Here is a 15566-nt window from a genome sequence, read left to right on the forward strand (position 1 = left end):
ATAGTGAGAATTATGTAAAGTATCATGTATGTTGGGAAACTTGAAACTAAATTTAGTGTCCAAGCTAATCATAGAACCTACATTTGAAAATTTGCTGCCTCTTCTTATGAGATTTTGCCTTTTGATTTTCAGTGTATGTACCTTAGGGTAGATGTCTTTTTATTGCAAGTTGCCTTGAATACAACAATTAATTTATTCTTTCTCCCCTTTCTTTCTGAAACAAGAAAAGTAATGCCTTATAAACAAGCAAGAAGTTGAATAGGCTTTGACTCCCAAAATCCTCATTGATTGAGGTCTGAGCAAGGCTGCAGATGCTTTTGTAATTCAGAGAGTCAGGAATGCACTTTAAAAGGCTATAGGATAAAAGGTGTCTGTGTGAGGATTGCTGTTATTATACTGATAAAAGGAAAGAAACCTGCTTGTAGCCTTTGAAATCTCAAGTAAAATACAACCAGCATAACATGGTGCTAAGTACATATCTTAGAAGACCTCCTTAACAAAAGTCTTTCTTAAGCTCATCTCTGCAGCCTTGGCTTCAGTGCTTTATGGAGAGGATGTGGGATCCCAAGCCACGGAATGGTACCCCTAAACCTTAACTGCATTGTTGCCAAACCAAAGAGGCTTTCCTTGCTAGCAAAGGCCCTCACCCTCAGTGAGGGTATGGGCTGTGCCATGGGAAAGCTTATGATGTCCTCACCACCCCACAGTGATGAAGGCCACAGGGAACTGGGCAAGAGGGACTCTTGTGGGTTCCTGGGGTCACCAAGGCTCAGAGCTTTTGGCCAGACTCTCCCCATACATCCTGGAAATCAATTTCACTATCAATTTCAAACACATGCCCCCTCCCGCCAGCCCAAAACCACTACCATCACCACCTGTGCAATTTCACTGGAATGATTTTCAAATGAAAACAAAACAAAACACCTCGTGAAAGTTCTAACTAGCTTTCTGCACCAAACATTCTGATTCTCCTCTAGTCCTGCTCTAGGAAAGTATACCAGTGTTCGAAGAGATGGACAGAAGACAAAATTTATAATGAGAGGACTTACTGTTTTTATCAGGTTATTTTATGAAAAGCAGACTCCAATTTTGCCATGAACTCACAGTGCAACTCCATATGAAACCTTTCTGAACCTCAGTTCTCACTTTTATAAAATAATCAGAATATCTACTTGATAAAGTAAGAAGTAATTGGAAAAAAGTTGCATGGGACAGCAACTGGTAGGTTATAAAAGAGGCCAAGCATCTAGCTTTCCTTCGGTAGTAAGCTGGTATTACTCTCAGTAGGGTGATTCTAGATGGCTCAGCTTCCTACTGTACTTGGGAACTCCTGTAGCTTCTGGGATCCTATGTGAGAGGAGAAGGGTACAAACAATCCTTTAATGGTTCCACCATGCCTTTGTCTTGGTCTTGTGAGATGGGTAACTAGTTACGGCCAATTTCAAAACAGAATGTGACATCTGGAGAGGATCTGAGAGTTACTCATTCACTAAAGGGGGAAGAAGATCACCTTCGATTTCCAAACTTAACCTTCATCCAATTCCATCTCCAAAAAACCAGCATTATAATTTAAAATGCTTGAAAATGCCAAAAAAAAAAAAAAAAACACGCTTCAAGAAAAATCTCAGATATCCAATTATTTGCTGATATGGAAAAAAAAAAAAAAAAGAAAGTCAGTACTGAAGATTTATCTGTTTCAAGCAGAAGAAAAAAAGAATAGCGGGAGGGAATCCCAAACTCTGTATTACTTCCCATGGGAAAACCCCACCAGGCAATGTCAAATCTCTATTCTGAAAGTAGGAAGAAAGGTTAATGGCAGGGTGTGAAGTTGTAAGGAAGAGCTCACTATGCCCTTCCTTTCCCTTTCTGCATTTTAACTTAGTGCACAATACATGTGCATGGAAATAATAAAGATGCCTCCATTTTGCATGAATTTTTAGGAATGTGAAAATGATTAAGAATAAAATTAAGGATAAACACCCATCAGAACTGGGATGATGTGTGACATGACAGTTCTCTTTAGTGTCTAAACTTGAACCTTTATGTTTATTTGTCTGGGCAGGAACTTTCTAAATTGAGCTTGTTACCCTGAAAAGAGATCAATGAGATTAATTACTAAGAAGGGGAAGGTAAAGAGATAAGAATGGTCACTGAAGACTGACCAATGGGAAGGAGGTCACTTTTGTACAAAAGCCAGATGGCCGAACATTTCCTAAGTGTGCTGTGATAAGCACAGCCATCACCTAGCTGTGTGACCTTAGGTAAGTTACTTAACTTCTCTGTGCCTCAATCACCTCATTTGTAAAATGAGGATCATAGTATACCTACCTCACAGGGTTGCTGTGAGAAGTTAATACTTGTAAGGCACTTAGAACAGTGCCTGGTGCATACAAGTTCTAAAGAAATATGTTTATTTCCATCACGATCATTATTAAAATGTATATAAGTCAAATGATCTGGACCCAACATTGGACACATCGGAACTGAGCAAAGCAGAATGACATAGCTTTGGGGTTGTCAGAATGATTCAGGCTTCTGTTTTACTGCCATGAGTATTCTGCCTGAGCAAGCTGGCAAGGATGGGATCTCTGCTTAGAGATGCCCACTTTTCAAACAAGTATTCAAAGATCTCCAGCTTGCTGTTGCATTACTGCTGATTCCACAATCTAATCTGTGGAAAGCAAATTAAATAGTTCGAAGCAAGCATGCAATTAGTGTTCATTTTAATACTGACTCTCATAATTTTTAGAAATGCACATATTTCAGAATGCTGCAAGCACTTGGCTCTGATAGTTTTGAATCAGGGATTGGGGTAAACAGCGAAAAGTGCAGGCATCTGGTTTAGTCGCTGACACTGATTAGAACGCCACTCGCAGGTGAGGGAAAGGTGCAGGATAAGGGTGCAACTCGATGCAGAAAAAGAACAGGTAGAGTACTAACTCGCTGAGACGATTCAATTTTCATCAAGTACCTTTGAATGTCAAGTTCTGCCTGAAGAGAGATCAGCATGCCCTCCAAAGCCTGTGGACCAGGAGAAAACAAGAAAAAAATACGAAAGAAAAGGGGTGAAAACATGAAGAGAAAAAGAATAGGTTGACCAAATGGACCACCTATTCATTCATGATGAAAATGTAGCACAGTTAACTTCTCTTCCCCCAAAAGAAAGAAAAGTGATGACAGTTCCATCCTTATATTTCAGAAAGACATGTTGAAGCCTTAGCTAGCAATGGGTTTGCCTCAAAATAACCTGCCATAGGCGCTTATGAATGAACCTTGTATCATTGGAGTGTGTGTCATATTGACCCACTGTCCCTGAGGTTCTCCCAGAGCTCCAGGGGACTTACTAGAGCCTACCCAACCCAAATGAAATAGCTTTCTTAGCCAGAATGCAGTCTAGTGGTGATGCCCGAGGCTGCCATCTTGATTGTCACTGACCCCGGGGTCACTGGCCACTGGGTTACTCCACAAAAGCAGGCCTGTGGGTACAGTGCTGTCTGCCCATGCTTTGTCATGCAGGAGGGCACACCGCAGGTGAATACATACAGGAACAGAAGATCCACACTGTAATTCAGGGCACTAATTCTAATATTTGAACCTGGTGGACCCCGGAGTGTGCCTTTGCTTTACCATGCTTATGGTGCCAGTATTTAATATTTTAATTCTCATTGATCCCACTGACTTTTTTTTTGAAACAGAGTCCCACTTTGTCACCCAGGCTGTAGTGCAGTGGTGCGATCTCAGCTCACTGCACCCTGTGCCTCCCGAGTTAAAGCAATTCTCCTGCCTTAGCCTCCAGAGTAGCTAGGATTACAGGCGCCCACCACCACACCTGGCTAATTTTTGTATTTTTAGTACAGACAGGGTTTAACCATGTTGGTCAAGCTGGTCTCAAACTCCTAATCTCAAGTGATCTGCCTGTTTCCACCTCCCAAAGTGCTGGAATTACATTTGTGAGCCACTGTATCCAACTCATTTTTGAGTAACTTTAAAAAAAAAAAAAAAAACATGGCAGTGAAATATTTTTTGTGCCTTAAAAAATGAAAATTTCTATAATCCTCATGCAAGAAGAGCGACTTCCTCTTGTGCCCAGTATCAGCCAATGGGGTGTCATAGCTGCATATCTTACTGCACATGCATATACATATATCCATAAGGACTATTAACATATAGGAGCCTCTGAGTACCATCATGATTGAATTATATAATATCCATGACCCATATCACCACTGTGTGTAGATTTTATATATATATATGTGTGTGTGTATATTACTTAGAACTTAGTCCCACACATATCAGACACCAATATCCACTACAAATAAAAGAACATTTGAACACAAATGGCTATACTCAAAAGCCAAAAACCCAAACAACAGGTCTCCAGACAAAAACTGTACTAAAATATTCTACCCAAGATGCACATGGGGGTTAAAAAAAAAAGTAAAAGAACCTGAAGAGACCTTTAAGAGAGAAAGGGAGAGACACCATTAGAAAAACGATTAGCTAAAGCGACCTCATAAAAGCCCTTTTCTAGGTGAATATATTCTCACCAGAAAGGTGACGGTTGCTTAGGGCCCTCTGATTCTTTGCTCTGTAGTTTACAGGCTTCATCAACTGTGAAAGAAATATCCTGAAGCAGACCACAAATAATAAAGCCCTGCAGGTGCATGGTAAATAAAAGTGTAAGATAAAAACAGGATGATAGATTTGAAGAGCTGCTATGGACAGGGAAAAGGAAAAAAGAAAGAAAGAAAGAAAGAAAGAAAATCACAGAGCGTTTTCATTATAAGATGATTAGTAACACCGGCTGGGGGCAGAGAACCAGGACAACCACAGCCCTTTGGAGAGGACCAGCAAGGGAAGGGGGTATTGGAAGAGACCAGAGACCCAGTGAGACTGCCAAGAGGGACAAAAAGACTTCAACCACTATCTGCTAGGTGACCCTCATTAGACGAACTTACAACAAAGAAAATGAAATACCTGGAGAAACGGGGGCAAGGAAAGTTGCTACAGCCATTGCTTTAGACAAATATCATCTGAAAGTCAAGAAAGTAGGGGAGGCTGGGTGAGGTGGCTCACTCCTGTAATCCCAGCACTTTGGGAGGCTGAGACGGGAGGATCGCTTGAGGCCAGGAGTTCGAGATCAGCCTGGCCAACATAGGGAGACTCCCATTATCACAAAAAATGAAGGAAAAAATTTAGCTGGGTGTGGTGGCAAGCACCTGTAGTCCTAGCTACTCAGGAGGCTGAGGTGGGAGGATAGCTTGACCTCCAGAGGTTGAGCCTACAGTGAGTACAGTGAGCTATGATCATACCAATGCATTCCAGCCTGGGCAACAGAGAGAAACACTGTCCAAACAAAACAACGAAACAAAACAAAACAAAAAAGAAAAGGAAAGAAAGGGAAAGAAAGAAAGAGAAAGAAAGGGAAAGAAAGAAAAGAGGCAAGAGAAACACACAATTACTCAAAGCCTCCAAAAGTTGGAGCAAACCCCAATTCTACCTGTTACATCTTTTCCTGCCTTTGCTAACTGAGGTCACGGAAACCTAGAAGCTGGAAGACTCTCCCAGCATCAGAGCAGGGAAGGCCCCGGGATGCTGGCGAGGCAGGAAACCCTTCTCAGAAGATGCAATGGAATAAGCTCACGAACTTTAGGCCTCAGGATCCTATAATCACAGATAAGTTTTCTCGGGATTACAAAATGAACCTCACCGAGAACCTTTCTTCGCTTCTCAGTAGGTTCTATCTGTGTGGGAAAAGTTTTGTGCCCTACAAGTTTTGAGCCCAGCAATAAGAGCGATAAAAATGCAAACTGGATTTTATTAGGCCTCTCACATATACCTGATAAATCAACGTGGAGAATTGAGAAGCTTGATTTATGGCTTTGACTATATAATAGAAAATTGTTCTTAAAAAATAAGAGTGGGTGGCTGGGCACGGTGGCTCATGCCTGTAATCCCAGCACTTTGGGAGGCTGAGGTGGGTGGATCACCTGAGCTCAGGAGTTCAAGACCAGCCTGGCCAACATGGTAAAACCCCATCTCTACTAAAAATACAAAAATTAGCTGGGCATGGTGGCGGGCGCCTGTAATTCCAGCTACTCAAGAGGCTGAGGCAGGAGAATGACTTGAACGTGGGAGGTGGAGGTTGCGGTGAGCCAAGACCACGCCATTGCACTCTAGCCTGGGCAACAAGAGCAAAACTCTGTCTCAAAAACAAACAAACAAACAAAAAAAGAGTGGGTGAGACTGGAGCTGAGGTTTTTCAGTGAACGTCTGGATTATCTAGGCTAATGATAATCAGTAGTTTATCACATATAAAGAGGTTAGATCAAGATTAAAAGAATGGGCCAGGTGTAGTGGCCCATGCCTGTAATCCTAGCACTTTGGGAGGCTAAGGTGGGTCGACTGCTTGAGGTCAGGAGTGCAAGACCAGCCTGGGCAACACAGTGAGACCCCATATCTACAAAAAATACAAAAATTAGCTGGGCATAGTGGCACATGCCTGAAGTCTCAGCTACTTGGGAGGGCTAAGGTGGGAGGATTGCTTGAGCCCAGAAGGTAGAGGTTGCAGTGAACTGAGATTGTGTCACTGCACTCCAGCTTGGTCAATAGAGTGAGACCCTGTTTCAAAAACAAAACAAAAAAAGCTAAAGGAACATTACTGAGAAAACAGGAAGACTCAACTACCTCAAGGAATGGCAAAAATAATAATATTGTAAAAATTAAACAGAAGAGTGTTTATTATTTAAAGACTCCTAATAAATTCATCAGCTATCATAAGAAAATGGCAAAAAGAAATTTCAGACATTGTTGTTATCCAAAATGGCACTTGAGATCTCTCTGAAAGGCTGAATGTGGCAGGAAAGGAAAGGAGTTCAGAGTTTCTTTCCTAATGCTGATGAGTCTGAGAAGAGTTGCTCAAGAATAATATATGTTGGGTAAATACACAATATGCAGATGTAGTGGAGAGAACCAGAAATGAACAACACACAGACACTACTTAAAATGGTCTGAATGACAAGCGATATTTATTGTCTTTCTTTTGCTATGTCTATCTCAGGGTTTTCTATCATAAATATAATTCTATAACAAAGCAAAAAGAAAAGTATCAGTAAAGGTGGGAAAAGCAAAATGATGATCTCTAGGGAGCAACAAAGGTAGATGTCATGAACCTCTGGAGGCTGCTAAAATTTAAGCACTCACCCAAAGTTCACAAATTAAAGATTTTCGTTTCTTTTCCTTTTTTAAATTTGAGATCAAGTTTCAGTCTGTCACCCAGGCTGGAGTGCAGTGGCGTGATCTCAGCGCACTGCAACCTCTGCCCGGCTAATTTATGTATTTTTAGTAGAGACAGGGTTTTGCCATGTTGGCCAGGCTGGTGTGGAACTCCTGGCCTCAAGTGATCTGCCTACCTTGGCCTCTCAAAGTGCTGGGATTACAGGTGTGAGCCACTGCGCCCAACCCGGAAATTAAAGACTTTCTGATGTCACTTGACATAGAGTCAACTTTCGACTCTCTGGAAGCAATTTAACCAGTTAGGAGACTAATCGTGGTAAACGAAAATATATTCCTTAAAAATGTAAGATCTCATGAAGAGATCTCTGTATTACAAGCTGTCTCGAGTTTGTAATTACACAGCAATCACTGAGCCATCCAGTATATCTTCCAACATGAAGATCTAATCACCAAAGCCTTAACTCAGATTGTTACTTATGTTTCTAAATCTATGGAAGCATATTTCCTTTTCTTCTTCTTTTCTTTTACTGTTAATATTCTTATTCTCTATTTTACCAGTGGAGAATGTTTAGTATTAATTTCCAGTTAGTTCAAGATTCAAGAAATGCAAAGTGCTTTTTTTTTTTCAAATTTCTGAAAGCCTGCTGTCTCCTGCTTTGGAAGTCCCATAACGGCTCTTTAATTTCCTTAAGCCTCTTTCCTCATCAGTGAGTTGGTGTAGCAATAGATCATAATAGGTTGCTGGGAGGATGAAGTGAGATCCAGCCATGTAAAACACTGTACACAATTCCTAACGCAGACTAAGGATGCAAATGTTAGCGACCTGCAGATTTAAAAAAAATTGCATTCTCAAAAAGATGCTCTATTTTAACAAATGAACAACATTACGATTTTGCATATCTTTTTGATTCGGCCATTGTATTTCTAATAATGGACCGTAAGGAAATAATCTACAGTCATCTACAAGGAGGCCCTGCGTGATACGGTATTTGCCCACACACAGTGGAACCAATAAAATCAAGCAACCACACGTAATGATGAAGTAGCTATCTTGTAACAGGAGGGAAAGAAGTTCACACATATAATTAAGTGGATAAAATCATATTAGGAAAAATGGGCCGGGCGCTGTGGCTCACGCCTGTAAACTCAGCACTTTGGGAGGCCAAGGTGGGAGGATCGCTTGAGCCCAGGAGCTCAAGACCAGCCTGCACAACATGGTGCAATCTCATCTCTACAAATAATACAAAAATTAGCCAGGCATGGTGGCGTCTGCCTGTAGTACCAATTACTTGGGAGGCTGAGGTGGGAGGATTACCTGAGCCTGGGTAGGTTGAGGCTTCAGTGACCTGTGATTGTGCCACTACACTCCAGCCCGGGGTGACAGTATTAGACCCTGTCTCAAAAAATAAAATAACATAAATAAGAAAAGAATGGCATGTGCTTGATGGCATGTGGTTTCTTTCCTTTGAGTCTATATGCCTAGAAAAAAAATAGGAGAAGAATACACACCAAAATATTAACATAGGTATTCTATGTAGGTCATGGGATTGTAAATAATTCTCCTACTCTCAGTCTATTACTTCTAACAGTCCTAGAATATCCATGATTACTTTTGTAATAAAAATTTTTTAAAAAACTCACCTGAGATTTAGCAATACATTATTTGTGCTTGCTTTTCTGATTTGTTTCTACCTCCAAAAAAAAAAAAACTTAGTATTGTAGCTACTGATAAATTTGAAACAACAGGAGAAAAACTGATTTGATTTGAGAGTTTTAAAAATGGGAAGAACAATAAAATCATATCACACACGTGTCCTCTTCATTCCATCATTTTGTTTCCTCACGTTAATTACATATCAAGCTGCACCACAAGGGGGTGCCCTGAACCTAGCAAGTATGCCCTGAACCTAGCATAATCAAAGGAGGCAGCTAAAATCCCAAATTCAGGAGGAAACAAGACACAGGTCAACCGATTGCTTTTGGTCAATCTTCATCCTCTCCAAAGGCCCCCAAATGGCCCCGGTTCAAACTCACTCGGGCTGAATGTAACCAGTCTGTGAAAAAACTGTAATGGGCTGACTGCTTGTATAGTTAAAACCCATGATAGAATGGAGAGACTTGATTGCTGCAAGTCTAAGAGATTTCATAAAGTTACCACTGAGGAATAAAAAATTAGTAGCCCCGTGACACAAAACTAAAGAATACAACAAGACCAAATGTGGGGGAAATAGTCTTAAAAGTAATTCTATCCTGGCCAGGCTCGGTGGCTCACGCCCGTAATCCCAACACTTTGGGGGGCCAAGGTGGGTGAATCACTTGAAGTCAGGAGTTCAAGACCAGCCTGGCCAACATGGTGAAATCCCGTCTCTACTAAAAATACAAAGAATTAGCCAGGTGTGGTGGCGTGTGCCTATAATGCCAGCAGCTCGGGAAGCTGAGGCAGGAGAATTGCTTGAACCCGGGAGGTGGAGGTTGCAGTGAGCCCAGATCGTGCCACTGCACTCCAGCCTGGGTGACAGAGTGAGACTCTGTCTCAAAAAAAAAAAAAAAAAATTATATCCTAAAGATACACAGTCTATCAGTAACCGGGGGAGCAACATCATTTCTGTTATTTGGGGTTAAAAAAGAGTTACTAAATTGAGAAATTTAATTGTAACATATTTCCTTTTCTAACTGTTTAAAATACTTACATATGGAATAAAACTACGTAGCCCTGTGAGACTTTATAAGTCACACTAAGATTTATAGTTGATATAACAATAATAAAATACAAAGTCTCAGAGACCTTAAAGGGTAAATAAACTAAAAAGCAGCAACATTTAATGAAAAAGAGTTCAGGGCAGATATCCCAAGAACTTCTAATTCTAAAAATTTCTAATTTCCTAAGAAATCTAGAATCTTAAGTAATCCTACAGTGAGTATAGGAGAGTGGTTGAGAGTAGAATTTCTGGAAAGAGAAAGATCTGGGCTTAAGCCTCATTTTCAACACTCACTACCTGTGAGACTTTGGGCATATTACCTTCGGCATGTTGCAGGTACAGTTGCCTCATTCATGACATAGTAATAATGATGTTTATATTACACTTTGTTGTAGGAAATAACTTGAGAAAAACACTAAAGCCAGTATCTGACATACAGTATTGCAGATAATATTCTCATGAAATGAAAGGTAAGCCAGGCACAGTGGCTCATGCCTATAATCCCAACACGTTGGGAGGCCGAGGCAGGCAGATCACTTGAGGCCAGGAGTTGGAGACCAGCCTGGCCAACATGGTGAGACTCCGTCTTTACAAAAAACACACAAAAAATTAATTGGGTATTGTGGCACACGCCTGTAGTCCCAGCTACTCGGGAGGCTGAGGCACGAGAATCACTAGAGCTCAGGAGGTAGAGGTTGCAGTGAGCCAAGATAGCGCCACTGCACTCCAGCCTGGGTGACAGATAGAGTGAGACTCTATCTCAAAAAAAAAAAAAAAAAAAAAAAAAAAGAAAGAAAGAAAAAGAAAACAGAAAGAAAGATAGTATTAGAATGAACAAACACATTGGCTAACTATTTACAGGATGACTGTGATCTCATTCACAGATCTCAGGTACTATGTGGCCAACGGATATGTCTGAACTCCTGTGTGCTCCTGTTCTCATGGGTCAAAGTAAGGAGACTGATTTTTTAAAAAACCAAACAAGTACACTTTGTGTGTGTATGTGTATATATACACATGCAATGGAGTGCTGGCTTTCAAAGTAGTGAGTTTGAAGGGTGGCAAGATTATTTCTATGACCTTGCCATTGCATGCAAAAAACAAATAAACAAAAAACAAAAAATAATTGCAAAGCAAACCTGTCATATACAGGGTGAATATTCAGCCAGTTTTCACTATGGCCACTGTGTATAGCCACTGTCCTGACTGGACAACCCATGCCACAGCACAGTCATTGATGTTCAATTTTGTGTCTCAATATCCACTCTTCCTACTTTGATACATGACTAAAATGATGCAACAGATTTATGAAAGCTTTGAAATAGTTAATATTCTCATACAAATGCAAGACTGTATGAGGATGAATAAACACATTGGTTAACTACAGGAGGACTGGTATGGTATTCAAAATCTCAGAGTTCTTTCCTAAGCCTCCACATTCCCAGTAAACAAAGAGTGAAATTGAAGTGTCCCTGCCTGGTGTTCTACAAGGTTCCTGGGAAGAGTTAACCCAGGTCGTCTCTGCAAATGTGACAGATACTCTTAGAACTGCCCCAACCAAGTGCAGCCCATGGACATCGGGATGACCAGTTCCTTGAGAACTCTGCTTATTTTTGCCTCCATAACATTTAAAACCCCTAGACACACTAGATACTAGTTTGCTCACTTCTTATCTGTCTCCGTCCCCTTGCACCCACACACTGAAATGTAATGATCACAAAGGCATGAATATTTTCATCCACATCCACGCTGAGTTTTCACTTACAGGATGAATGAATGAAAGGCTGGAAGAAGGCATTGGTTCCTGGGAGTCTTGGCTTTGTGTAGCTTGCTTGATTTGGGGACTTACTCCCTGACATTAAACTACCTCTTACGGTCTGGGGAGTTTCGGTACATGGCCCAGGCAATGATGCCTACAGCCTCAAGCAAGCCTGCACACTCCACAGGCCTGGATCAGGCCCAATGCTCACATGGCCTCACCAGCCAACCTGCTGGGACTCACTTCCAGACACCAATCACACTCCAGCCAAGAAAATTCCAATCTATCACCCCAACTCCCCTATGCGTTATTGCTTCTTGGCCGCTCTCACACCTTGAAAGGAGGAAAATACTCATCCTATAAGGAATTTCTGTTTGGCAGGGTTTCCCTTCACAATTTTCACTAAAACACCCCTTCCTTGGAACACGAAACTGAAGTTAAAAATACTCAGAACCCCCGAAGAAAAAGAGAGCTTGCAAACCTCTGGTTTCTATTTCCCTCTCATTATTATAAAGGCTTTGTATTGTAAGACATTCCATCCTTGCTTCAATAGTTGCCTGTGGGTGTGCTGCTGCAGGGGAATTAAGTTTTGTGCTGGCACAGCAGGTGCCAGTTAACGCTTGCCCAGGCCCTAGTCCGAAGGGGCCTTGCTTTAGGAGTGGCCTTCTCAAGCCTGGGCCCGGCCAAAGGTAAGAATTTTAATAGGGAAAAGAGATGGGATAAGACATAGGATGATTTATTGAAGCTGGTCCAGAATGCACTTCTGATTCTCCCTTTTCTTCCATAGAAAACAGGCCCAGAGGCCAGGCGCAGTGGCTCACGCTTGTAATCCCAGCACTTTGGGAGGCCGAAGCGGGTGGATCACGAGGTCAGGAGATCCAGACCACCCTGGCTAACGCAGTGAAACCCCGTCTCTACTAAAAATACAAAAAAAAATTAGCTGGGCATGGTGGCGGGTGCCTGTAGTCCCAGCTACTCGGGAGGCTGAGGCAAGAGAATGGCGTGAACCCGGGAGGCGGAGCTTGCAGTGAGCCTAGAGGCCTAGAGCGCACCACTGCACTCCAGTCTGGGTGACAGAGCAAGACTCTGTCTCAAAAAAAAAAAAAAAAAAAAAAAAAAAAAGAAAAAGAAAGAAAGAAAGAAAGAAAACAGGCCCAGAGTGTAGAAACTCACAGATTCTGACCAACTTGCATCCAAAGCAGGTGATTCATACTACTCCAGGCCCAGACAGCCAGCTAAGGGATGCTTCTGAGTGTCTTGTCTTCCTCTGCCTACAGTGGGCAGGGGCTGGCCTTCATACAATGTCTACCCTGAAAGTTTCCATAACAGCTGGCTGTGGTACCAATAGGGCATCTTATCTTGCCACTCTGTAAGGGGGAGGTAAGGCTCAATGATCTGGAGAGCACTGGGCTGAGAATCTGAGACCAAGTTCTAGCCAAGGCCCTGCCTCAAACACAATGTAACTTAGGCATTTATCTGGCCCTCAATTTCCTTATGCATTAAAATGAAGACTTGGATTAAACCTTTTTGGCAAATTTTAACTTTAAGTTGCTTTAGATACAGATGGCCTCTGTTTTAGTCCATATTGTGTTGCTATAACAGAATACCACAGCCTAGGTAATTTATAAAGAAAACAAATTCATTCCTCATGGTGCTGGATGCTGGAAGTCCAATATCAAGATGCCAGCATCTGGCGAGGGCCTTCTTGCTGTGTCATCCCATGGTGGAAGGGTGGAAGGGCAAGGGAGCATGTGTGTGAGTGACAGAGAAGGGGGCCAAACTCATTATTTTCTTAGGAACCCACTTCCAAGATAACAGAATTAATTCATTCCTGTGGGACATGCCTCATGACCTAGTCACCTCCTATAGATCCCACCTCTCAACACTGTTGCATTTGGGATTAAGTTTCCAAAACATGAACTTTGGGGGACACATTGAAACCACAGCAACCTCCTAACATCCTCTACACTAGAGGTCTCCCCCACAATGTTATTTATCAAGAAAGGCCTAGACTAATGGGAAGGAGCTCTAAGTGCTTTTTGCAAATCTCTAAATGCCCATGGGAAGGACCTGCAGTCAGAAGGACGTGGGTTCAAGATGTAGGTTCAGCATTCGTTGCTGTTTTACTTTGAATACATTACTTAACCCAGCATCAGGCTTTGTACTGGGGCAACTAAACCATGGACCCTCAATTTATGCATCTGCAGATTGCCAATAATCATCCTACCTACTTCACCATGGTCGCCAGGAAGCACAAATGAAGTAAACTAGTTGAAAGCACTGTTAACTATAAAGGTCTACAAATAATAAAGCATTATTAAGGAGAAGAAACTTAAGTTGTGCACAAAAGAAAGAGAAGAGACCCTAAAATGTTTTGCTGCTAAAGAATGAGGACTTCCTATGCCCATCTCAGCCTGCTCAGCTGCAGGGACAGAAGACCAACAACACTTGGCTTCAGTTCACAAGTGCCATGGACTGAATGTGAGTGCCCCCCAACCCCAAATTTACATGTTGAAGCCCTAATCTCCAATGTGATGATATTTGGAAGTGAGGCCTTTGTGGTGTGATGTGGTCACAAGAGTGGAGCCCTTGTGATGGGATTAGTGTCCTTTTAAAAAAAGACATGAGACAGATGCTTTCTTTCTGCCATGTGAGGACACAGCAAGAAGACAGTGGTCTACAAACTAGAAAGAGGGTTGTCATCAGAACCTGACCATGCTGGCACCCTGCTCTTGGACTTCTAGCCTCCAGAACTATGAGAAATAAATCTCTGTCATTTAAGCCCCCAAGTCAATGGTATTGGTTGCAGCAGCTGAAACTAACATAATAAACCACTGAAGACAATGTGACAGATGTTAGCATCTGCATCCCTAGCTGGGGACCTGGCTGTGAGACTTGCTCTCCTGAGGGGCTGAATTCCACCTGCCTACAGAGCTGCAATCTCCTCTGATCCTAAGCTCCAGGGACTAAGCTCAGCCAACCTGCCTGCCCTCACCAGTCTGTGTCAACTGGGACAGCTCAATGCTGAACTCTGGCCTCATCTTCAAGCTTCTTACCTATTAACCTCTGGAGACAGCCAAAAATACTTTAGGGGCTGACAATTATTCTGTGAAAACTGATGAGCTTTATTGGAAGAAAAATGTTTTCTTGTACAAATGATACAGACAGGAGGCAGGGAAATACTGGATAGAAGAGGGTGGTTCCCTGGCAAAAGCCCGACCCTCAAGTCTGGAAACCTGTGGCCCTAAATGGGAATGGGCATTCCTGTTTTTGTGCCCAAATGTTGCCTTTTGGTCTGCCATACCTCCCTATCCTGTACCCATGTAAACCCTGAACCCCAGGCTCCATGAGCAGAAGAGCAGAGGAACAGAAGAGCAGTACAGCAGAGAAGGAGAGAAGAGAAGGAACATGTGAACATTGAGAGGAGTTTGGCTAGGAATGGTGAGAGAGGAGATTGGCTTCAGGATGGCTGAACTCCAGGGGAAGAACATCTTCCCACTCCATCCCCTCTCCAGCTCCCCATCCCTCCTGCTGAGAGCCACCTTGATGAGGCAATAAACCTCCCCCCTTCCCCCACCCCATTTACCATCCTTCAATTTGTCTGTGTGACCTGATTCTTCCTGGATGCAGGATAAGGACCTGGATACCAAGAGGGCACTGAGCTGGTTAACACTTAAGCTGTCTGCAGATGGCAGAGCTAAAAGAGCATGGTAACACACCCACTGCAGCTTCAGGAGTTGCAGGCACCCACCGCTAGATGCTAGCAGGGCTAGAGTCCAAAAGCACTTGCCTGGGCGCCCGCACCTGCCCATCTCCATGCTCCGCCTCCAGTAAGGGGTTTGAGTGCTCACTTGGTGGCCAGACAGACGAGC

The 15566-nt window shown here is 42.5% G+C and overlaps 1 protein-coding gene across 25 annotated transcripts in view; it reads right to left on the reverse strand.

Moving 5' to 3' along the window:
- Positions 1-15566, reverse strand: part of LOC105480028 (KIAA1217 ortholog) — a 910528-nt gene that overhangs the window by 179621 nt on the left and 715341 nt on the right. For 16 of the 25 annotated variants that reach the window (XM_071070358.1, XM_071070357.1, XM_071070362.1 and 13 more), the window contains one exon: positions 2941-3021. The exons of the other annotated variants lie outside the window; for them this stretch is intronic. In XM_071070358.1, coding sequence (XP_070926459.1) covers positions 2941-3021 — 81 coding nt within the window. The remainder of the gene's footprint in view (positions 1-2940; positions 3022-15566) is intronic. 25 annotated transcript variants of the gene reach the window in all.

This window comes from Macaca nemestrina, chromosome 9, assembly GCF_043159975.1.
Source record: "Macaca nemestrina isolate mMacNem1 chromosome 9, mMacNem.hap1, whole genome shotgun sequence".
NCBI classification, from domain to species: domain Eukaryota; kingdom Metazoa; phylum Chordata; class Mammalia; order Primates; family Cercopithecidae; genus Macaca; species Macaca nemestrina.